Below are 25,224 nucleotides of genomic sequence, written 5' to 3'. Positions count from 1 at the left end.
CCCTCAAGGGTCAATTCTTGGACCACTCTTATTTAACATCTATATGCTTCCGTTAGCTCAGATAATCTCCTATCACGCCTATGCAGATGACACACAACTGTACATTTCTGTGTCCCCACATGATTATAGTCCCTTAGTCTCCCTGAGTAAATGCATTCATCAAATCAATGAATGGATGTGCCAGAATTTTCTCCAGTTAAATGTGGAGAAGACAGAGGTGATCATTTTTGGGCCAAAAAAGGAAAGGTCAAAGATAAGCAGCCAATTTAGCACAATGTCACTTACAGCTACAAATCAAGTCAGAAACCTTGGCGTAATTATTGACTCAGACCTAAAATTTGATAGCCATCTAAAGTCCGTCACTAAATCCGCTTATTACCACCTAAAAAATATAACCAGAATTAAGGGCCTTCTGACTCAACAAGACATGGAAAAACTTATGCATGCATTCATTTTCAGCAGATTGGACTACTGCAACGGTATATTGACAGGTCTTGATAAAAAATCAGTCAGGAAGCTGCAGCTACTACAGAATGCTGCAGCCAGAGTCCTCACAAATACAAAGAAGCTGGACCACATTACACCGGTTTTGAAATCGCAACACTGGCTTCCAGTGAGTCAAAGGATAGACTATAAAATACTACTGCTCGTCTACAAAACACTTAATGGCCTTGGACCAAAATACATGCTTGACTTGTTAGATTCCTATGAGACATCTAGACCCCTAAGGTCGTCTGGAACGGGTCTTCTGCATGTTCCAAGAACAAGAACCAAGCAGGGTGAGGCAGCATTTAGTTATTATGCTCCTCACCTCTGGAACAAGTTACCCGAACGTCTGAAGTATGCTCAAACTGTTAGCTCCTTTAAATCAGGGCTAAAAACGCTTTTGTTTGGCACTGCATATTCATAACTGTCTATATATTTCAACCTACCTGCCTTCTATTCCTCTTGTGCTTATCTCCATTGCTTATTTCAATGATTATTATTAGTAGTAGTTTTTGCTTTATTTTTATTTTTGTTTTATTTTTATTTATTTATTTTTATTCTGTGATTAAATGCGATCTTTTGTCTTGGTTTTTACGTTGTGTTGATTTAAATGTGATTTTTATGGTCTTCATGTGATGTAAAGCACTTTGAATTGCCTTGTGTTGAATTGTGCTATATAAATAAATTTGCCTTGCCTTTCTTTCTTTCTTTCTTTCTTTCTTTCTTTCTTTCTTTCTTTCTTTCTTTCTTTCTTTCTTTCTTTCTTTCTTTCTTTCTTCCTTTCTTCCTTTTTCTTTCTCTATTACTGTCTCTTATTTTGCAATAATAATGTAACCGTGTTAATTACATCTGTATGAGTGAATTTTTTGCCAAATGACTGTTTTGTGAAGCAGAAGTTTGTATGCATGTAAATTCGGAAAATAAACAAATTAATAAAAAATCCACATCCAAAATGGCGACGACGTCGACGCACGACCCACCCCTCAAGGTGGAGATTACATGTTGACTCACCTTTTTCTGGTTTAAACCGATGGTATTTTGACAGCGAAAGAAACTTTTGGAGAATGAGTCTTTTAAGTAATAAAAACAAACGATATTCCTCTCAGGCCGTGAGGAAATTATTATTCGCGACAGTGTCGTATCGTCAAGTTAAAAAATAGAAATGAGTGCGTTTTCATTGGTTCCTTATTGATGCTGCAGTACACTCGGGGTTTTATGATAATTAGATTAGTCAGCGGTCTCCATTCCGTAATGACACCTCAGTTAAAGACAATTTTAATGATGGTCTATTTATATTTGTGAAGAATGTTCTTACCACCCGAGATTTCGAGTTGTGTTCAACGCAAGATATTTATTCTGAAAAGGATTAACCGGAAGTAGTCACAATATAGCAACGCTTACTTAAATGTGCGAATTCAGGAAGCCTAACCTGTCAAAACTACTACATAGCAGAAAGCACCGCAAAGCCACAAGAAATTGAGCTCGTCTATGTGGACGACTGCCAAGTCTGCAAGGTAAAGTAGACTAGTGGAACATCAGAAAATTTAGTCGTTTTTAAATAGCACTTGCTAATAACCAGTATTTTAGATGAATGTACTGCTTAAAGGTTGTCTTGAGGAACATTCGATTGAACCTTTTCATCCGCATGTTTCTCGCGTTTTAGGTAAACTGAATCTCGTGTTAGGTAAAGAATAACAGAATATTCTTTTTACTTCCTCATGTTTCATTTGTGGCTTCATTTTTCATAACATAGTGTAAGTTGCTTGATTTTGAGGACAAACGTACTGCTCCCTGCATTGGCGTAATTAAGGGGGGGGTTTAGGGGGGCGATGTGCACTGCCACCCCCCAAAAGCTTCACTTGACTTAGTTGGGTCTTGCCAAAAAATGTACTGTGCAGCATAGAAGCATTTTTTTAAAAAAAAAAATATTTTTTTGTTTCAAAGTTTACATGTTTACATGAGTTGTAAACATAGTTGCATGTTGTATTTTTTGCACAAAACGTTCTGCTTTGTATCTTAACCCTCACGAGTCCGATCAATCATGTGGCGTCTTAAAAACAAACTGTAATAATAAGTTTGCATAAGGATGGTAAGGACATAACACTACCAACTTTACAGGACGCTCAAATATCAAATTTTCCCCACCAACTTTTAAGCAACCTGATTTCCGTTATATAATCAGTGGTAAGAAAAAGTATCTGAACCTTTTGGAATTTCTCACATTTCTGCATAAAATCACCATCAAATGTGAGCTTATCTTTGTGAAAATCACACAGATGAAAAAACAGTGTTTGCTTTAACTAGAACCACCCAAACATGTATAGGTTTTCATATTTTAATGAGGATAGTATGCAAACAATGACAGAAGGGGGAAAATAAGTAAGTGAACTAAGTAAGTAAGTAAGTAATAAGCAGCGTTGGGAATAACCAGTGTTGTTAATAACGGCGTTAGAATATAGCGGCGTTATTTTTTTCAGTAATGAGTAATCTAATTGATTACTTTTCTCATCTTGGCAACGCTGTTACCGTTACTGAGGCGGGAAAGGAGTGCGTTACTATGCGTTACTAAGTTGGTTGAATAAAAGAGTCTGAGAGAGACGGACTCACGGAGACGAGAGAGCAGAGCAGGAGTGGGGAAGACGCCGTTGCAAACGTGATGCTAGGTGGCTCCAATAATATTTGACTGTAGCCGATAGCCTACAAACTACGCCCACATGATATGGTAGATATCACATATTATAGAACTAGATGCAAATGACAGAAACTGCTGCATTGGCAACATGTTTTAAGGACTACATGCCTTAGTAAACAGGCGCCATCTTAAAGCAGTAGATCTCCCAGGAAGGCTCTGTTGTAGAGAACCTTCCTAGTGAACCTAAGTAACTTTTTTATCTAAAATGCTCCTAAATCGGCAAAATCTTGACTTAAATCTAACTTTAAATGATGAAACAGCTTTAAAACTCACACATGTGGAAATTAGACAGAAGGGAACTAATGCAATAACGGGAGCAATTTTAACAACTTTAATGGTTGATTCACAACATTAAATGACTTCCACACATACTGTAGCAAAGATTACTATCTAGCTATCGCAATACCCCTGTGTCTAGTAAAGTGGAGGGTAAAGAATTAGGCTAGGGCCAATTGTCCCAAAAACCCTTTAAACTTCACATTGTGTGACTGTTTTATTTTATTTATTTATTTTTTTTTTTGAGGAAAAAAAAAAACATGAAAATTATCACTAGTTACTTTGCCAACTAACTAATTGCTCTTACATTCAAGTAACTGAGTTACTAACGCAATTACTTTTTGGGAGAAGTAATTTGTAACTGTAATTAATTACTTTTTTAAAGTAAGATTATTATATCGCTGCCCCTTATACATTCCCAACCATAAAAAAGGACAAATTCTGCAGCAGGATGGTGCTCCATTGCATACTTCAATCTCTACCTCAAAGTTCCTCAAGGCAAAGAAGATCAAGATCCTCCAGGACTGGCCAGCCCAGTCACCAGACATGAACATCATTGCGCATGTCTGGGGTAGGATGAAAGAGGAAGCATGGAAGACGAAACCCAAGAATGTTGATGAACTCTGGGAGGCATGCAAGACTGCTTTCTTTGATGTTCCTGATGACTTCATCAATAAATTATATGAATCTTTGCCGAAGCCCATGGAAGTCGTACAAAATATTACATTTTATCTCACAGCACCACCTAATTCGCTTATGTTATGTAACATATTTTTGTATTTGAAGTCCATTTTTTGTTCAGTTTTCACACTACTTTCTGTAGGCGACAAAACTTTTGTCTTGCCAAAATTTGACCTTGATGTCTTCATTAAATGATGAATCTTTTTTCAGTGAAACAAATATATTTTAAACATTCAACGTCATTTGGGAGGGTCTTAGCTTTCATATGAGCCATGTCTGAAACCAATTTAATAAGTAAAAGTCAAGTTATTAGCAATTGTTTCACAAAATGGAGAAGCGACAAAACATTTGTCAGGCACTGTACACTATAATATTAATGCTAGGTATTAGACAGACTGTGTGCAACTCCCGATTAACAAATGTTACACTAAATGCCTCCCAAAATGTCCCCCACGTCAATCTTAGACAGTTTAGCCTCTTGGACTATGCCACTTTAACAGAAATGGTGTCAAAATTAAAGCCCACAACATGCTGCCTTGATATCCTTCCTTCAAACTTTTTCAAAACTGTTTTTCATTGCATAGCCCCGGACATATATAAATACTTCTCTCCAAACAGGAGAGTTTCCTCAGACTTTAAAAACTGCAGTAATAAAACCGCTCCTAAAAAAAACCTAATCTGGATGCCTCAACCATTAGTAATTACAGGCCAATATCAAATCTGACATTCCTGGGGAAAATTATCGAAAGGGTTGTGTTCGAACAGATCCAGACTTTTATGATGCAAAACAATCTTTTTAACTCATTTCAGTCTGGATTTCGGCCACAACACAGCACCGAGACCGTGCTTATCAAAGTCCTAAATGATATTCGTCGGAATACCGATGCAGGCAAGTCATCTGTTCTGCTACTATTGGATCTCAGCACCGCATTTGACACGGTTGATCACAACATACTACTCAGCAGATTGGAACAGTGGGTAGGGCTTACTGAGACTATTCTTCAGTGGTTCACATCCTATTTATATGATAGGGATTTCTTTGTGTCAATCGGAAACTATCAGTCAGAACGAACCAAATTCACGTGTGGAGTCCCTCAAGGGTCAATTCTTGGACCACTCTTATTTAACATCTATATGCTTCCGTTAGCTCAGATAATGGAACAGTATGACATCTCCTATCACGCCTATGCAGATGACACACAACTGTACATTTCTGTGTCCCCGCATGATTATAGTCCCTTAGTCTCCCTGAGTAAATGCATTCATCAAATCAATGAATGGATGTGCCAGAATTTTCTCCAGTTAAATGTGGAGAAGACAGAGGTGATCATTTTTTGGGCCAAAAAAGGAAAGGTCAAAGATAAGCAGCCAACTTAGCACAATGTCACTTACAGCTACAAATCAAGTCAGAAACCTCGGCTTAATTATTGACTCAGACCTAAAATTTGATAGCCATCTAAAATCCGTCACTAAATCCGCTTATTACCACCTAAAAAATATAACCAGAATTTAGGGGCTTCTGACACAACAAAACATGGAAAAACTTATGCATGCATTCATTTTCAGCAGATTGGACTATTGCAACGGTATATTTACAGGTCTTGATAAAAAATCAGTAAGGAAGCTGCAGCTAGTACAGAATGCTGCAGCCAGAGTCCTCACAAATACAAGGAAGCTGGACCACATTACACCGGTTTTGAAATCGCTACACTGGCTTCCAGTGAGTCAAAGGATAGACTATAAAATACTACTGCTCGTCTACAAAACACTTAATGGCCTTGGACCAAAATACATGCTTGACTTGTTAGATTCCTATGAGACATCTAGACCCCTAAGGTCGTCTGGAACCGGTCTTCTGTATGTTCCAAGAACAAGAACCAAGCAGGGTGAGGCAGCATTTAGTTACTATGCTCCTCACCTCTGGAACAAGTTACCCGAACCACTGAAGTATGCTCAAACTGTTAGCTCTTTTAAATCAGGGCTAAAAACGCTTTTGTTTAGCACTGCATATCCGTAACTGTCTATATATTTCAATCTACCTGCTTTCTATTCCTCTTGTGCTTATCTCCATTGCTGATTTCAATTATTATTAGGAGTAGTAGTTTTTGTTTTATTTTTTACTTTTGTTTTATTTGTATTTATTTATTTTTATTCTGTGATTAAGTGTGATCTTTTGTCTTGGTTTTTACATTGTATTGATTTAAATGTGATTTTTATGATCTTCATGTGATGTAAAGCACTTTGAATTGCCTCGTGTTGAATTGTGCTATATAAATAAATTTGCCTTGCCTTGCCTATTTTTTTAAGAATTGTTTTAAATCATGTTGGAAAGGTGAAGTCAGTGTTCTGAATCTGTTTACATTCCATTCTTTTGCACTTGTTAATTCTATCAGCATTTGAACTCATTGTTAATTTGTGATTTATTATTGTTATTTACATGTTTATTTGTACTTTAATTGATAATTTAAGTGTTCCTAAATGTTTTTGTGAATTGATAAGCGTCAACAAAAATGTCATTGCTAAATTAGTAATTTTTTTTTTTTTTTTTTTTAATTATTAGATTAGTTGACTAATCGTAAAAATAGTCGGCTGACTAATCGGGAGAAAATTAGTCGTTTGGGACAGCCCTAGAAACATGTAGTATGTTAAATATTAATGTCAGAATTGAACCGTGTCACCTGATAATATTCTTTCTGTCTTCAGTATGTTCCTGAGAGTACTTGTAGGCTTCTGGCACCTGTTTGGTCTTTGGCTTCTGGTTACTGGAAGCGGTGCACGTGAGCAGAATCCTCCTCCGCCCCTGTTGCTGGTATCATTAGACGGCTTCCGAGCTGACTACCTGCAGAGATTCCCTATGCACAACTTAACACGCTTGTACAGCCAGGGGGTCCTGGTGGAGCAACTCACCAATGTCTTCGTCACAAAGACCTTTCCTAACCACTACAGCCTGGTAAGTTATTTATTCATAAAAAAAAAAAAAAAAAATTGGCCACTGACAGTCATAGGTGTCTAAACTGTGAGGGTGACACATTTTTCTCCATCCTTCATCGGACCAAACCGTGAGTCCACAGAGCCAGTTCTCGATCCGAGCCTCGACGAGATCTTCCAATACCTTGAATCGCACCGTCTGGTCCGTGGTCAATTTGTTGATTTCCTTGAAAGCTGCCATCTTAGAAGCTTTCCAGTAGAGCAGGGCACCTCCTAAGCCAAGCAGAAGGAACTCCACAACCGTCACGCCAAACAGCCAAATACCCTCAATATCTTGCACGGACAGGACAGTAACACACGCTGACTGCCGGTGATCCCATGAATCTCTCACATAACCAGCGGTGAAGGTCCCGCCCGGGCAAGACCTGGTGCACCGTGTCTTGTTGAAAAAATATTGTCAATTGCGCAGAGAGACCAACTAATCAGATCCATTTTCGTATGAGAGACCAGCGCGGATGATCCACAGAGGAAATACAAAAAAAGCAGACTGACTAGACTAGACGAAGATAGCAGCAAGCAGCAGCAGGGAGGAAACACGTCCGCCACCGTCGAAGGCAGGGAGAAGAAAAAGGATTTAGTGTAGGTTTTTGGGCTGTGGAACAAATTAATGGAATTACAGTGCCTTGCAAAAGTATACGGCCCACTTGAACCTTGCAACCTTTCGCCACATTCCAGGCTTCAAACATAAATATATAAAATTTTAATTTTTTGTCAAGAATCAACAACAAGTGGGACACAATCGTGAAGTGGAACAAAATGTATTGGATAATTTAAACTTTTTTAACAAATAAAAAACTGAAAAGTGGGGCGTGCGATATTATTCGGCCCCCTTGCGTTAATACTTTGTAGCACCCCCTTTATCTCCAATTACAGCTGCAAGTCGCTTGGGGTATGTTTCTATCAGTTTTGCACATCGAGAGACTGACATTCTTGCCCATTCTTCCTTGCAAAACAGCTCGAACTCAGTGAGGTTGGGTGGAGAGTGTTTGTGAACAGCAGTCTTCAGCTCTTTCCACAGATTCTCGATTGGATTCAGGTCTGGACTTTGACTTGGCCATTCTAACACCTGGATACGTTTATTTTTGAACCATTCCATTGTAGATTTGGCTTTATGTTTTGGCTCATTGTCCTGTTGGAAGATAAATCTCCGTCCCAGTCTCAGGTCTTGTGCAGATACCAACAGGTTTTCTTCCAGAATGTTCCTGCATTTGGCTGCATCCATCTTCCCGTCAATTTTAACCATCTTCCCTGTCCCTGCTGAAGAAAAGCAGGCCCAAACCATGATGTTGCCACCACCATGTTTGACAGTGGGGATGGTGTGTTCAGGGTGATGAGCTGTGTTGCTTTTACGCCAAACATATCGTTTTGCATTGTGGCCAAAAAGTTCAATTTTGGTTTCATCTGACCAGAGCACCTTCTTCCACATGTTTGGTGTGTCTCCCAGGTGGCTTGTGGCAAACTTTAAACGAGACTTTTTATGGATATCTTTGAGAAATGGCTTTCTTCTTGCCACTCTTTCATAAAGGCCAGATTTGTGCAGTGTACGACTGATTGTTGTCCTATGGACAGACTCTCCCACCTCAGCTGTAGATCTCTGCAGTTCATCCAGAGTGATCATGGGCCTCTTGGCTGCATCTCTGATCAGTTTTCTCCTTGTTTGAGAAGAAAGTTTGGAAGGACGGCCGGGTCTTGGTAGATTTGCAGTGGTCTGATGCTCCTTCCATTTCAATATGATGGCTTGCACAGTGCTCCTTGAGATGTTTAAAGCTTGGGAAATGTTTTTGTATCCAAATCCGGCTTTAAACTTCTCCACAACAGTATCTCGGACCTGCCTGGTGTGTTCCTTGGTTTTCATAATGCTCTCTGCACTTTAAACAGAACCCTGAGACTATCACAGAGCAGGTGCATTTATACGGAGACTTGATTACACACAGGTGGATTCTATTTATCATCATCGGTCATTTAGGACAACATTGGATCATTCAGAGATCCTCCTTTGGTGCACTGAAAGTAAAGGGGCCGAATAATATTGCACGCCCCACTTTTCAGTTTTTTATTTGTTAAAAAAGTTTAAATTATCCAATAAATGTTGTTCCACTTCACGATTGTGTACCACTTGTTGTTGATTCTTGACAAAAAAATTAAATTTCATATCTTTATGTTTGAAGCCTGAAATGTGGCGAAAGGTTGCAAGATTCAAGGGGTCGAATACTTTTGCAAGGCACTGTATAATGTATTCTTATGGCATAAGACATACACTCACCGGCCACTTTATTAGGTACACCATGCTAGTAACGGGTTGGACCCCCTTTTGCCTTCAGAACTGCCTCAATTCTTCGTGGCATAGATTCAACAAGGTGCTTGAAGCATTCCTCAGAGAGTTTGGTCCATATTGACATGATGGCATCACACAGTTGGTGCAGATTTGTCGGCTGCAGATCCATGATGAGAATCTCCCGTTCCACCACATCCCAAAGATGCTCTATTGGATTGAGATCTGGTGACTGTGGAGGCCATTTGAGTACAGTGAACTCATTGTCATTTTCAAGAAACCAGTCTGAGATGATTCCAGCTTTATGACATGGCACATTATCCTGCTGAAAGTAGCCATCAGAAGTTGGGTACATTGTGGTCATAAAGGGATGGACATGGTCAGGTAGGCTGTGGCATTCCAATGATGCTCAATTGGTACCAAGGGGCCCAAAGAGTGCCAAGAAAATATTCCCCACACCATTACACCACCACCAGCAGCCTGAACAGTTGATACAAGGCAGGATGGATATATGCTTTCATGTTGTTGACGCCAAATTCTGACCCTACCATCCAAATGTCGCAAATGTCGCAGCAGAAATCGAGACTCATCAGACCAGGCAACGTTTTTCCAATCTTCTATTGTCCAATTTCGATGAGCTTGTGCAAATTGTAGCCTCAGTTTCCTGTTCTTAGCTGAAAGGAGTGGCACCCGGCGTGGTCTTCTGCTACTGTAGCCCATCTGGCTCAAAGTTTGACGTACTGTGCATTCAGAGATGCCCTTCTGCCTACCTTGGTTGTAACAGGTGGTTATTTGAGTCACTGTTGCCTTTCTATCAGCTCGAACAATTCTGGCCATTCTCCTCTGACCTCTGGCATCAACATGGCATTTCCGCCCACAGAACTGCCGGTCACTGGATATCTTTTCTTTTTCGGACCGTTCTGTGTAAACCCTAGAGATGGTTTTGCGTGAAAATCCCAGTAGATCAGCTGTTTCTGAAATACTCAGACCAGCCCTTCTGGTACCAACAACCATGCCACGTTCAAAGTCACTGAAATCACCTTTGTTCCCCATACTGATGCTCGGTTTGAACTGCAGGAGATTGTCTTAAACCATGTCTACATGCCTAAATGCACTGAGTTGCCGCCATGTGATTGGCTGATTAGAAATTAAGTGTTAACGAGCAGTTAACAGGTGTACCTACCTAACTTCGTATATAGTGGAACAACTGTATATGTGTTTGAAATTGTAGTTGCTTAATTTAAATTTCTGCGTAACTCTCAGGTGACGGGACTCTACGCAGAGTCTCACGGCATCCTTGCCAGCTCGATGTATGACCCAAGCAGCCACAAGCACTTCCACATTAGCAATAGCAGCGATCCAATGTGGTGGAATGAGGCAACACCTATCTGGATCTCAGCACATGAAGCAGGCTACAGGACGGCCATAGCCATGTGGCCCGGCTCTGACGTTGCAATCCACAACCAAACTCCCACACACTTCTTACCTTACAGCTCTGAAGTGACCTTCCGCGAGCGTTTGGACAATGTGACAAAGTGGATGCTAGGAAGTGAGAAGGTAATATGCACAAACCCTAAATCCAATGAAGTTGGGACATTTAACCCTTTCATGCGCGAATTGTTTTTTGAATGAATGATGTTTCTTCCTGGTGTCGGCTGTCAACATTTTCAGACACAATAAACACTAAGAGTGTGACAAAATATCGAAATGGTGATATATCGTGATACTTTATATCCCAAAAGGTTATCGATATGCTAGTGCCAAGAATCGAGATATTTTAAAAAGGTGTCAATGTTAAAAAAAAAAAAAAAAAAAAAAAGGAACCAACAAATTGTTATCAAAATCTTCCACCATAATACAACCCCTCGCCAAAAGCATTTTTTATAAAGTAAGTAAAATGAATTAGTTCAAAAGTGCAACTGTTTAGCATTCAGAAACACGAAATGAATAAAAAAACATTGTGGTGGTCAGTAAATGTTAATTTTATAGAGCAATTGGAGGGAAATATATATGGAATCACTCCATTCTGAGGAAAAAAGATGGACTCATTAGAAACAAACAAAGAAATAACAATCAAAACACATCTCTAATATTTAGTAGCACCACCTGAGGCATGGACTTGATGAGTATTCTTCATCAATTTGTTGCCAACTCTTTGACTGCAGTTGCCAGTTCATCCATGCAGGTTGGAGCCTTGCTGTGGACCATTTTTTTTCCATTTCCACCACAGGTTATTAATAGGGTTGGGATCTGGACTATTTGCAGGCCATGACATTGACTGGATGAGTCTTTCTCCAAGGAATGCTTTAACAGTTTCAGCTCTGTGGCGTGATGCATTGTTATCTTGGAAAATGACAAACATATTTTCAATTGAAGGGATAAGAAAGCGGTCAAAAATTTCAATTGTGCATTTATTGAAGATTTAACCACAGCCATCTCCCCGGTGCCTTTGCCTGACATGCAGCCCAATATCATCAAGGACTGAGGCAATTTTGATGTCTTCTTCAGGCAATCATCTTTATAAATCTCACTGGAACGGCACCAAACAAAAGTTCCAGCATCATCACTTTGTCAAGAGTCAAGAATCTGCATTGGATTCTTGACAAGAGTCAAGAATCTGCATTGGACAAGGTGAGGATGCTGGAACTTTTGCTTGGTGCTGTTCCAGTGAGACCCTAAATGACCCAAAATTACCTAATTGCCTGGCATTGACTGCCACTGACAGCCATAGACGTCCAATCAGTTTGAAGTGGGAGGGATGGCAGCGAATGAACGAAAGTTCATTCGCTGTCCTGTGGCCATGGACATGCGACGTGGAGTTTTTGGATCAAAACAAGATACGTACGCGATAATTTCTCATTAAGTCATGGCGTCTGTAATTCTGCTCTCGCGTGTTCTCACCTCCAGATAGGATTTTGCTGTTTAAAAAACTTTTTTTTTTTTTTTTTTTTAAATGCCCTCCTGTCCAAAAATGTTCTTCCCCCAGAAAATTGAGATTTTAAACTTTCCAATGATGTATTACACATGCATATCGGACAATTTTGAAATTTGGCCAAATTGGGGGTCTCAGAGCGGAACTTCAAGTCACCTGAGTGCTTTTCGCCACATACCATTGTTTAGAAAAATATCAGCAATTGTGAACAGTTACTTACAATATTACCCATTTAGTATTCTTTTACAAGTATTTGAGTACATTTTTTTAATCATTAACCTACAGCTTATTGTCCGCAAAATACTTTAAAACAGATTACAATGATTTTCAAATTCTTTTATACCCATTAAATACAATACAAAGACATGTTCAAACTGAAGAAAAAAAAAAGTCAGGGTATGAACGCCTTGGGTATAAAACAGAAGATGTGTGAATGGATTGGACCTCATGTCCCAACTTCATTGGATTTTTTTTTAGTTTGTTATACTTTCCTATAAAGGAAAGAGGCACATGGCAGTTGAAAAGTTTGACTTACTGTGTAGAAGTTGTCTCATTCAAGGTGGAAGGAGCCAAGTTTGCAGCTCTCTACTGGGAGGAGCCCGACCGATCGGGTCACATTTATGGACCTGAAAATACTTCAGCCATTGGCAAAGTGCTGAAAGAAGTAAGAACCTTCCTGAATTTTCTCAGTCATTGAAGAATGGTAAACCATAGTGTCTTTAGGGGTTACACAGTTGTAATGTGCCTAATGGGAGTTCGATGTACTCTTTTAGTGTTTTTTTTATTTTTTAAATTTTATTTTATATTGTGTTGTTTATTGAAAAAATGTGGGTGAACAAAAAAAGAAAGAACAGAGGGAATAGTAGCTGGGTTTCCATTACTCCTACTAATTTCCAAAACGGGAATTTGGCAATGAAAAACACCTGAATGTAGAAAAAAAATAAATACTCAAATATTGCAAAAAGGTTTTTAAGCTGTCACATAGGGCACGTGCCAAACAAAAGTTCCAGCATCATCACCTTGTCCAATGCAGATTCTTGACTCTTGACCAGGGGTGAAAGTGGCTAGAATTTCTTGCAGGAACTCCCCTACGTGGAGGGTCCCACGGAGCCAGAAATGTTGCTTATTTTTGTATTTTCTTTTTTTTTTGGGGGGGGGGGGGGAAACCTCCTAAAACTACTGAAATGCAAAGAAAACTGTTTTGGCACAGTTATTTTTATAACACATACAAAAACTGATTTTCATTCAAAATTGTATTTTTTTCAATGATTTGCAAAATAAAAGTTAACAAAAACAGCAATAACGCCAACCACCATCTCCTAATTTTTATTTTCCCTCATTTCCTCACATACTAAATGCCAAATCTAAATTTTAACTACCTAAGAATACATGATGTACATTAAAATTGAAGTTAATGTCAACGTTTACTTTTGCTTTCTCTTTTTAATAATAACAATATAAGTAACATACATTCAGAAAAATACAATTGACTTATATTATGCAGAGTGAAAATGAATATGGTGGAAAACACTCAGGTGACTTAAAGTTGCGCTCTGAGACCCCCAATTTGGCCAAATTTCAAAATTGTCCGATATGCATGTGTGATACATCATTCGAAAGCTTAAAATCTCCATTTTCTCTGGGAAGAAAAATTTTGAACAGGCGGGCATTTTGAAAAAAAAAAAAGTTTTTTAAACAGCGAAACCGCCATGACTTTAACGAGATATTTTTGCGTACTTACCTTGTTTCCATCCAAAAACTCCATGTAGCATGTATCACTTAGTGTCAAGACACAGTTGTGAATGCTGGATTTTTTGGGGATTTTATGGGTGAAACATGGCAGTATAACAAGGGTCTCGATGCAGAAATCGCAGACATCAAGGAGTGGTCGAGATTTTCTTTTTCATATATTTACCCCTTTAAACATTTTTTTTTTTCAATTTCTCTTTGTTTGGATCAATTATTTATCATCTAACATATCGGAGAAAATACGACAGTAACACACACAAAAAAAAAAAAAAACAATTAAGCGATAGTTATGAGGTAGAAATCCATGACTTTTATACAGACGCCATTTTTTTCAGAGTGACATCATTTGTTTAAAAGTTTAAAATATGCGAGTGAATAATTAAAAAAAAATTTTTTTTTTTTTAAACGAAATGTTAGACACCAATTAATGATTCTAACCTAAAAATGACAGACATTTTGAGTAATAAATATGATTAATTACCTTCGTTTTATGGCTGGGTTGAAGCAAAAGTGGTTGTTCTGAACCTCCACATCAGAACAAATAAAACTAAATATGATAAATAAGCCTCCTCAGCTCTTTTCGTGCTCTTAAAGATTTGATCTATTTTCTGTTGCATCGCCCTTTTTTTGTCGTATCAATTCAAAAAACGTTTTTTGTTGTTGTTTCTGTTCCAGGAAACATGCACTAGCTAGCTAACTATCTCTGCTGATCACATGTCAGTATGTCAGCCAATTTAACGGATAAATGAGTCCAGGCGTTTTCCTTTGCTGTGTGCATTCGCACATTGACATGACTCCTCATCGTCAGACTGTGATAACTGCAGCAGCTAGGGAAACCTCCATGCCGTCCATGGAATAAAATAAATAATAAATATCGGTGGAAACGGATTACGCTACACAAGCACTTTATTATGCTTGTTATTAACACTTGTGCATGTAAATCTGATGTTGGTAGATTGTTTTCTTCTTGGAGATGAAATGCATGTGTGACAGCTCAGCATTAAAACATTTTTTTTTTTTACATAACGTTTTGACAGTTGCCGTCATATTTTTGGAATCAAAGCAGCATGTACTGGAACAGCATTCCGGCCCTGAATCTTATACTGGAACTGCGTTCCTGCCCTGAACCTTACACCGGAACTGCGTTCCTGACCGTTCTGGCCCACTTTCACCCCTGCTCTTGACATCTTATCCAATGCAGATTTCTTGACTCTTGACAAGGCTGGAACTTTGGTTTGGTGCTGTTCCAGTGAGATTTACAAAAATGACTTAAAAACGAATGGCACCATTTCAGGTCCATTTTGCAATAAACGCGGGGGCTGCGTGATGTCATGTCTTTAATATCTCAATATCTCAAAAATGATAGCCGCTCAAATGAACTTTTTTTCCAGCACAAACGTAGGATAAAACGATTGACACCACTTTTAGCCATTCATAATCAAAAATAGGGGGGGGGGGGGGGGGGGGTTGACCTATGATTGACCTATTAAAAGAATTGTTAATATCTCAAAAACGATAGCAGCACAAACGAAAAAAATTTCAGCACAAACTAATGACATCATTTTTCTATAAATTTGCGACAGATGGGGGCCAACTAAAGTAAGTGTCAAATTGTATGGCCAGGTTGACGACAACATCGGCCTGCTGATTTCGGAACTGAATCGGACCGGCCTGTGGGATCGCGTTAACGTTGTGGTGACGAGTGACCACGGCATGGCTCAGTGCTCTCCCGATCGCCTCATAAGGCTGGATGACTGCTTGCACCCTGACAACTACACACTGGTAGACCTCACACCTGTCGCAGCCCTCATCCCAAACAATGGTAAGCAGCCTTTTTCAGTGTTTGACCATAGACTTCATAATATATTGGCGGGACAAGAGGATGCATGGCCGATTAATAGGAAGACTATCTCCGTCAAAGCTGACAGAGTGCAAACTAGAGGAGTTCCAAAAAATCGATTATTACATGCATCCTGATTCGACACGTGACTATTCGATTACGATTCGTAAAGGTTCAAAAACGAGGATTTTCCCTCATAACTTTATAATAGCAGCTCGTAGCGGAACGAAATTCAAGACACGTTTGCCACCCGTCCACCGTTAACAGACGCAGGCACAACGTTATGATGGATGCTGCCGGTTACTGAGAGAGAGATTTACTCCTTTTTAAAAGACTGGAAAATAAATTTGTGTATGAGACCAGCAGACACAGAAGCGCGACCCGCTTTTGTGCGCAAGTTATTTTTTAGAGTGAGAGGGGAAGAGAGAGATAGTTCGTTGCTCCTTGTCTTTCAGATGTCCAGCAGTAGTTTTAAGGCATTTCAATTGAAAAATGTCCTGAGTGTGTTGCTAAGACCCGTATGCGTCTATAAGAGGTGAGTACACGAACCGTCTTGTACTGTTTAGCCTTTATTGTTGTTGTTTTCGAGATGTTAGTAGTTAGCGCCGAGCGCTAAGCTAATTAGCTAATTCGCTAGCATGTATTTCATATTCAGAACGTGTAAAACCATGATTAAGTACAGTGGTAACGCTACAAACGTGAAATAGTACAGAAATCTGTGAAAACAAAGTATATCGGTTAAAAGAAGTCTTATTTCTTAAGACATTTTGTTTCCAGAAAATGTGGAATTCATTCCACCTGTACTCCCTCTGAAATGGCTAATGTTTTTGCACTTTCTAAATAAAATAAAATAAAATAAAATAAACAAGTTAAGGGCAGCTTTTTGTTGTATGGGCATGTTTCCGCGATGATCGTCAATACCGTGATAATTGTTCAATAATTGAATCGTAGCACCCTGAATCGTAATCGAATCGAATCGTGGGGTGCCTAAGATGTCACACCCCTAGTGGAAACACAAAGAGCTTTTTATGTTGAAAATTCTTGTGAATAAATGCTTAAATCCCTGATATCTTTATAGATATGGACGTAAAACAGTCTCGATTCTTGGTTAAAAGCTAAAGAACCGGGCAGTTAGCATTTATTTTACGTAAATATGTTGAATGTGCTGCTGGTCTTTAAGCCACTGTAGCACCGCTTTATCACCATTAAAAGCTTTTTTTGTTGAAAATTATTGTGAATAAATGCTTAAATCCCTGAATTCTTTATTGATATGGACATAAAAGAGTCTCTATTCTTGGTTAAAAGCAAAAAAAATGGGCAGTGAGCATTTATTTTACATAAATATATCGAATGTGCTGCTAGTCTTTAAGCCACTGTGATGCCGCTTTAACCACAAAGAGCTTTTTACGTTGAAAATTATTGTGAATAAATGCTTAAATCCCTGAATTCTTTACAGATATGGACGGACAAGTCTTGATTCTTGGTGAAAAGTGAAAAAAAAAAAATAATCGGGCAGTTAGCATTTATTTTATGTAAATATTGAGAACTATGATGCTAGACCAGACATGTCCAAAGTCTGGCCCAGGGGCCAAATGCGGCCTGTGGTCAAATTTCATCCGGCCCCCAGCCTTTGTCTTAAGATCAATAACATCTGGCCCGCACACAGACTTAAAAAATTGGTCAGCAGTACCGCCACCAGCATATGAAGTAGCTTACACACTAAATGCTGCTCCTCATTTACCCACTAAAAGGCAGCAGCACTCTAAGCCACATTACCCCGTGTGACCCTTTACTCCCAATTTTCTAAAATGGCGACAATCAACAAAAAAAGTTGACTGCGACGGCCGACGCTTCAAGGATAGGTGAAAATTGGACTATTTCTTCACTAAAATATGCACCAACCATGTCTGCCTCATTTGCAAAGAGACAGTTGCTGTTTTTAAAGAGTTCAATGTGAGGCGATATTACCAAACAAGACACGCTGACCTGTACGACAAGATTACAGGCAGCGAGAAATTGAAGCAACTTGAAGCTGGTTTAATTTCACAGCAGCAGTATTTCGCTAGAGCCTGAGAGTCGAAAGAGAACGCCACAAGGCTAGTTGCGAGATTGTTGAAATTATTACCGTATTGGCCCGAATATAAGACGGCCCTGATTATAAGACGACCCCCTCTTTTTCAAGACTCAAGTTTGAATAAAAGACTTTTTGAACACCAAAATAATTTTTATACAGAAAATAATTATAGTACATCTGAAACAAATGATTATAACAATATATTTGAGAAAAAAAGCATGTTATTTTGCCTCATTCAAATCTCAATATCTGAACATTTAAATATGTAAACGAAAGTGCAATCACATTCCTAAATGAATGGCTTCTGGTTTTTGAAATGTAAATAAAAAAAATATATACAGTATATTGTCATAAAACAACAAAATTGCAATAACTGCATTAACCATCAAAGTGGAGTCTAACTGTAACTGTAGTCTTGAAACAAATCTGAAAGGAAAAACATTGCTAAAAAAAAATAATGGCAACTGGTTAAACTTGAGAGTAGCTGAGATCTGTCATGACAGAACATCGCTTCAATGATATCTGGCGCCATCTAGCGTCGTGAACGGGTATAACGTCTAGACCACGAATATAAGTCGACCCCCACTTTGTCAGTCTTATTTCCATGCAAAAAACACAGTCTAATATTAGGGCCAATACTGTAGTTAAAAAAGATAATGAGGCAAATGTGACACACAGAATGGCTTGCTAAAATTTGCTTAAATATTTTGTTCTATGTAAAGGTTGCCAGCCAAGGTTGGCCCCCCACATTTTTACCACACCAAATCTGGCCCCCTTTGCAAAAAGTTTGGACACCCCTGTGCTAGACCGTAAGCAAATGTAGCAGCCTAATGAAAACAAACAGCTTTTTCCATTGAAAATTCTTGTAGATAAATGCTTAAATCCATGAATTCTTTATAGATATGGACGTAAAAGAGTCGATTCTTTGGTAAAAGCAAAAAAATGTGCAGGTAGCATTTATTTTACGTAAATATGTCGAATGTGGTGCTAGTCTTCAAGCCACTGTGGTGCTGCTTTATCACCACAATGAGCTTTTACGTTGAAAGTTATTGTGAATAAATGCTTAAATCCCTGAATTCTTTACAGATTTGGACATAAAACAGTCTCGATTCTTGGTTAAAAGCAAATAAACGTGCAGTTAGCATTTATTTTATGTAAATATTGAGAACAATGATGCTAGTCAGTAAGCAAATGTAGCGGCGTTATGAAAACAAAGAGCTTTTTCAGTTGAAAATTCTTCTAAATAAATGCCTAAATCCCTGAATTCTGTATAGATATGGACGTAAAAGAGTCTTGATTCTTTGTTAAAAGAAAAAAGTGTGCAGGTAGCATTTATTTGACGTAAATATGTTGAATGCGCTGCTAGTCTTTACGCCACTGTGGCGCCGCTTTATCACCACAAAGAGTTTTTTTACGTTGAAAATTCTTGTGAATAAATGGGCTCAAATCCCTGAATTCTTTATAGATACGGACGTAAAAGAGTCTTGATTATTTGTTAAAAGCAAAAAAGTGTGCAGGTAGAATTTATTTTACGTAAATATGTAGAATGTGCTGCTAGTCTTTAAGCCACTGTGCCGCCGCTTTATCACCACAAAGAACTTTTTGCGTTGAAAATTCTTGTGAATAAATGCTTAACCCCCTGATTTCTTTATAGATATGGACATAAAACAGTCTTGATTCTTGGTTAAAAGCAAAAGACTGGGCAGTAAGCATTTATTTTAAGTAAATATTGAGAACTATGATGCTAGTCAGTAAGCAAATGTAGCGGTCTTATGAAAACAAAGAGCTTTTTCCATTGAAACTTCTTGTGAATAAATGCTGAAATCCCTGAATTATTTATAGATATGGACATAAAACAGTCTTGATTCTTTGTTAAAGGCAAAAAAAGTGTGCAGGTAGCATTTATTTTACGTAAATATTATGACGCCAATGCCGTAGCGGTTAACTTCTCCCATTGATTTTTTTTCACGTTGCATGCGTGGTACGAAAGCTGTAATAATTATCTTGAATCCTCTAACAAATCACTCCTGAGACAATCCTTCCTGTTTGTATGCGGTACAGCTTTCACACTTTTTCAACCTAAATCCTGCGTTGGATCGCTGCATGTGTTTGAGAATAAATGCGACCGACTTTGACCGACTGAAGCAGAGTGTGGGACGGCCCCATACTTGAAGGCATGGCGCAGTGTCTGGGGTAGAGCATAGATCTTGAGCCCGAACCCAAAATTCGGGCCGGGCCCAAAAATGTCATTTTCGGCCGTCTCGCGCCTACAAATAAAACATACAATTTAGGGTTTTTTCGGGCTCGGGCCTGCAAATCAAGTTAATTGATCGGGCCGGGTCGGGGTTAAATACACGCTGGCCGGGTCAGCTGGATTTTTTAGACCAGATCTAACCTCTAGTCCGGGGAATATGTCCCGTCAATATCATTATGAAGTCTATTGTTTGACAACACCTACAAATGCGTTGTGACTCATTGCTAGTGTGAACGTATCGTGTCGTTGCAGAGCCGGAGGCTGTCTTTGCCCTGCTTAAGAAATGCCACGCGCACATGACTGCCTATTTGAAAGAGGCCCTCCCCGATAGTTTGCATTACCGCAACAATGAACGCATCCAGCCCATTTTACTGATCGCTGACGAGGGATGGACCATAATCCGACGAGGGAACAAGCTACCGAGGCGTAGGACTACCGATTTAACTCGAGAAATATGACTGCCGAGCTGATCTCTCTGTTCCTTCCCTCAGTGGGCGATCACGGCTACGACAACTCCCTACCCAGCATGCATCCCTTTATGGCAGCTCGGGGTCCCAGCTTCCGCAGGGGTTACCGACTAAAGACTTTGGAAAGCGTGGATATTTACTCGCTCATGTGCCATCTGCTAGCCGTGTCCCCGCAACCTAACAATGGTACCCTAGCCAAGGCGCGGTGCATGCTCGTGGCCGAATGCGGCTGGGATGCGTCGGCACTGGTTGGTCTGGCGATGGGCATCATAATCGTATTCGCTACGCTAACTGGTGAGTACCAATAGTTATTTGCCGCTACTGATAGTATAGGCTATTGATTAAATTAGAGGTGCCAAACTAATATTTGTCGAGGGTTGCCTTGTATTTCCCGATCGATCGGGTCCGATTACATCATTTTCAAAAGTATCGGAATCGGCAAAAAAATATCGGACATGCCTTTTTTTAATATATATATTTTATTTAAATCGTTTCCTAATTGTATTTAACGTTACAGACAAAATGTCTTACACTCATCCAGAGTAGTTTTGGCTTAAAGTGGGGCTATCAAATTTATTGCGTTAACGGCGGTAACTAATTTTTTAAAAATTAATCACGTTGAGTAATTAACGCATGCGATGCACGACCCACTCACGCATTGTCGCGTTCAATCTATAAAGACGCTGTTTTACCTATAGATAGCGCTAAAAGGCAGCGTATAATGAGTAGAGAGAATTTTGACAGCCTTTGGGCCATTTTTTATGTGGCTAAAGCCTTACAATACCTCTCTCAGCAATTAAATATAACGTGGGAATGTGGGGAACAAAGGTAGTAGTTGATCATTTTCTTAACACACTATGTTCTTTCCCAACGCAGAAAAGATATATTAATTGGTAGCCCTACGCACAGTCATGGTTGCACTTCCCATCATGCATTTGGGCAGAAGTTAAATGGCTGCAGTATCATTTACTGAAAGCTCAACAAATACACTAGATGGCAATATTTAGTCACAATATACAAAGTCACATTTATCCTTTAAGAATTACATGTCTTTCTATCCGTGGATCCCTCTCACAGAAAGAATGTTAATAATGTAAATGCCATCTTGAGGATATATTGTCATAATAAACAAATACAGTACGTATGTACTGTATGTTGAATGTATATATTCGTCTGAGTTTTATTCATTTTTTTCTTAATGCATTGCCAAAATGTATATGAATGATTGGAATTGAATCGGGAGCAAAAAAAAAAAAGCAATCGGATCGGGAAATATCGGGATCGGCAGATACTCAAACTAAAACGATCGGGATCGGATCGGGAGCAAAAAAAACATGATCGGAACAACCTACTTCTAATAATGGCTTATTTAAGAATTGGAGAACATTTCTGCTACACATTCATGAACTATCAAAAGCTTGTAGTGCTGCAACGATTAATCGATTAGAAAAAAATATTCGAATTAAATTTTGTTGCTTCGAGTATTCGTTTAATCAAAGTGGCGTTGTAATGGTTTATTTTGAAAGTGTTTGCATTTAGTTTTATTGATTAGGGTGGATGCACTACCCTCTGGTCTGGCTCTTTTCACACAGCTGCTCCCTGTTAAGACCAACGTTTTCAGCTTTTTTTTTGTTTTTTTTTTTAGCTAATGTTTTTAATGCATTCATAATTTAGTTTATCGGTATATTTAGCCGTTTTTTGTTGGAATATGTGTCCGAACCATTTTTTAAGAGCATTGTAAAAAAACTTAAGCATTTTATAGCATTTAAGCTAGCAGACTTTTTCTATGTATGTTAGCCAATTGTTCTTTTGTTGTACATAAATCCTCATTTTAAAGAAATATTTTACCGTTTGAGGCTCATCTCAAGTATTTTAATTTTTCAAGTTTCTTATCCGATTACTCGATTATTCGAACTAAGTAGTCCATCGATTAATCGACTACTAAAATATTCGATAGCTGCAGCCCTAAAAGCTTGATCGATTCGCTAGTCTTAAAGATCGATGTTAAATTTTTGCTTAGATGATATATTGGATATTTACAAAATTTGGCATAATCGCAGTACCATATTTTTCGGACTACATGTCGCACCGGCGTATAAGTCTCAATTTTGGGAGAAATTTACTTGATAAAATCCAAAACATAAAACAGGTGTGTCATCTTGAAAGAAATTTTCAATAAAAATACAAAAAAGAACAACATACTGAATAAGTGTATAGTATGATACGGGACGGCCCACTATTTGAGAAGTACTGTTCTGAAGTAATATTATTTAAAAGTAATGTTACTCTTACTTGAGTAAGATTTTTTTGGCTACTCTACCCACTTCTTCCAGAATTTTATCTGTAAATTCTCCCAAGAAGTGCCATAAAAATCAGTTTCTTAAAAAATCATGAAACCTTAGCCGAAGTAGATCATTGTTTTTCCCCAGGCTTTGAGTTTGACAAAGTTACTTTGCAAGGAATTGGAAACTAAATTTCCTACAATTTGTTTTCCCTCCGCAGTTCTGTTCAAGCTAATGACCCGCTGGCTACAGCCATCCACTCCTCAACCCTTCCAGAGACTTGAAGTCGATCTCGTCGACGATGAAGAGGAAGCCCTGCTCGAGTAACTTGTTCATGCACTTGAACCACTTTAGCCGCTGACAGCTCAGTAGTTTTTTTCTCAAGTTGAACTCTGTTACTAAACACATTGGCTGCCGCTAACGACTGACGACTGTCGCCGTCAATACAGTGTATCACAAAAGTGAGTACACCCCTTGCATTTTTGCAGATTTTTAAGTATATCTTCTCATGGGACAACACTGACAAAATGATACTTTGACACAATGAAAAGTAGTCTGTGTGCAGCTTATATAATAGAGTTCATTTATTTTCCCCTCAAAATATAGCCATTAATATCTAAACCCCTGGCAACAAAAATGAGTACACCCCTTAGAAACTACGTACATCCCTAAATGTCCAAATTGAATACTGCTTGTCATTTTCGCTTCAAAATTTGTCATTTGATTCGTTACAGGAGTGCTGTCAGCATTGCTGCAGAGATTGAAGAGGTGGGGGGTCAGCCTCTTAGTGCTGAGACCAGACGCCGCACTCTACATCAAATTGGTGTGCATGGCTGTCCCCCCAGGAGGAAGCCTCATCTGAAGAAGGTACACAGGAAAGCACGCCTGTTTCATCAGACCATAGGACTTGGTTCCATGTAATCTATGTGCTTTGTTGACATGTCTTCAACAAACTGTTTGCGGGCTTTCTTGTGTACCGTCTTCAGGAGAGGCTTCCTCCTGGGGTGACAGCCATGCACACCTATTAGATGTAGAGTGCGGAGTTTGGTCTGAGAACTAGTAATGCACGATAATGCATTTTTTTAACCGATACCGATAACCACTAATTGCCCCCTCCTTCCAGCGGAGAACCGATAATGTCAAGCTGATAACTCTATTGAGAAGATATACGTATATACAAATTTAAATTACAAAAAACAGAAAATGTTAATGTGCAAAAATAGAATTTATTGCTACTTTTCCTAAATCAAATGTGAGCAGGTAGTTAATTCCAGCGTCGAATCAATGTATATTAACTAATATTAATAATGCTTCAAAGTAAATACTTAATTGCACAAAAATACCTCGAGGAGGGTTTGGGGCGCCGTCGCAGAATTTGACAAAACTGTGTTGGTTGCACACATTTGCAGTCTAAAACAGGTATAGAATTATCAGATTGCATTATCGGTTGAATTTTTTAAAATCTGTATTATCGGTGTGATGTCATAACTGCCATTATCGGCCGATAATTATCGGTAACCGATATTATCGTGCATGTTTACTGAGAACTAACAGGCTGACCCGCCACCTCTTCAATCTCTGCAGCAATGCTGAAAGCACTCCTGTAACGAGTCAAATGACATTTTAGAGGGAAATGACAAGCAGTACTCAATTTGGACATTTGAGGATTTAGTTTCTAAGGGGTGTACTCACTTTTGTTGCCAGGGGTTTAGATATTAATGGCTATATTTTGAGGGGAAAATAAATTAACGCTATTATATAAGCTGCACACAGACTACTTTTCATTGTGTGAAAGTGTCATTTTGTCAGTGTTGTCCCATGAAAAGATATACTTAAATATCTGCAGAAATGCAAGGGGTGTACTCACTTTTGTGATACACTGTAGCAGTGAAACATGACGGCCAACCCTGTTGAAATTTAATTCCACTGTCAACGGCAGTGAACGTGTTAAAAACTGATTGAGGAGACTTTTCAAAAATGAAAAAAAATCTTGCCAATCAAATAAGGTACTCAGTTATCTGGAGGAAAATATTTTTTACCGATTTTAGGTTAAAATTTCACCAGATATACTGTTTTTTGTTTTGTCTTTGCCGTACTAGTTTTTGTCAGTTGATGGCGTCAACCACTTTGCTCAAAGCAGTGAAGCACTTAGTACTTCAAACTTAAATCTACTGTGAAATGTTTTCGCTTGTGTTCATAAAGTGATGACATTATTTTGGAACATGTTGTAC

General features: G+C 38.7%; 2 protein-coding genes across 4 annotated transcripts in view; one reads left to right on the top strand and one right to left on the bottom strand.

The window, feature by feature from the left end:
* Positions 1–25,224, bottom strand: part of LOC130905184 (chloride intracellular channel protein 5-like) — a 91,004-nt gene that overhangs the window by 30,133 nt on the left and 35,647 nt on the right. The window contains exon 1 of one of the 3 annotated variants that reach the window (XM_057818331.1): positions 6,814–7,768. The exons of 1 other annotated variant lie outside the window; for it this stretch is intronic. The gene's annotated coding sequence lies outside the window, so the exon portion shown is untranslated. Of the gene's footprint in view, positions 1–1,497; positions 2,757–6,813; positions 7,769–25,224 lie in introns of those variants that run through there. One more of the 3 variants, XM_057818336.1, reaches the window with a different exon arrangement.
* enpp4 (ectonucleotide pyrophosphatase/phosphodiesterase 4) lies at positions 1,769–23,496 on the top strand. Its single transcript, XM_057818310.1, has 8 exons — positions 1,769–2,000; positions 6,839–7,085; positions 10,659–10,952; positions 12,887–12,991; positions 15,700–15,898; positions 20,497–20,670; positions 20,736–21,005; positions 23,214–23,496. Exons 1-8 carry the CDS (start codon positions 1,975–1,977, stop codon positions 23,318–23,320), a joined length of 1,422 nt encoding a protein of 473 aa, XP_057674293.1. The 5' UTR covers positions 1,769–1,974; the 3' UTR covers positions 23,321–23,496.

The sequence above is a fragment of the Corythoichthys intestinalis genome, chromosome 2 (genome assembly GCF_030265065.1).
Source record: "Corythoichthys intestinalis isolate RoL2023-P3 chromosome 2, ASM3026506v1, whole genome shotgun sequence".
NCBI lineage: Eukaryota > Metazoa > Chordata > Actinopteri > Syngnathiformes > Syngnathidae > Corythoichthys > Corythoichthys intestinalis.
Note: the sequence above shows the minus strand (reverse complement) of the source record. Positions and strands in the feature narration are given on the sequence as shown.

What these genes read in the sequence shown, in the direction of transcription:
- enpp4 (XM_057818310.1), top strand. Translation starts at nt 1,975, where the DNA reads ATGTGGACGACTGCCAAGTCTGCAAG. An exon ending in TTCCTAACCACTACAGCCTG is followed by an intron (nt 7,086 to 10,658) that starts GTAAGTTATTTA and finishes CGTAACTCTCAG; the next exon opens with GTGACGGGACTCTACGCAGA. An exon ending in CGTATTCGCTACGCTAACTG is followed by an intron (nt 21,006 to 23,213) that starts GTGAGTACCAAT and finishes TTCCCTCCGCAG; the next exon opens with TTCTGTTCAAGCTAATGACC.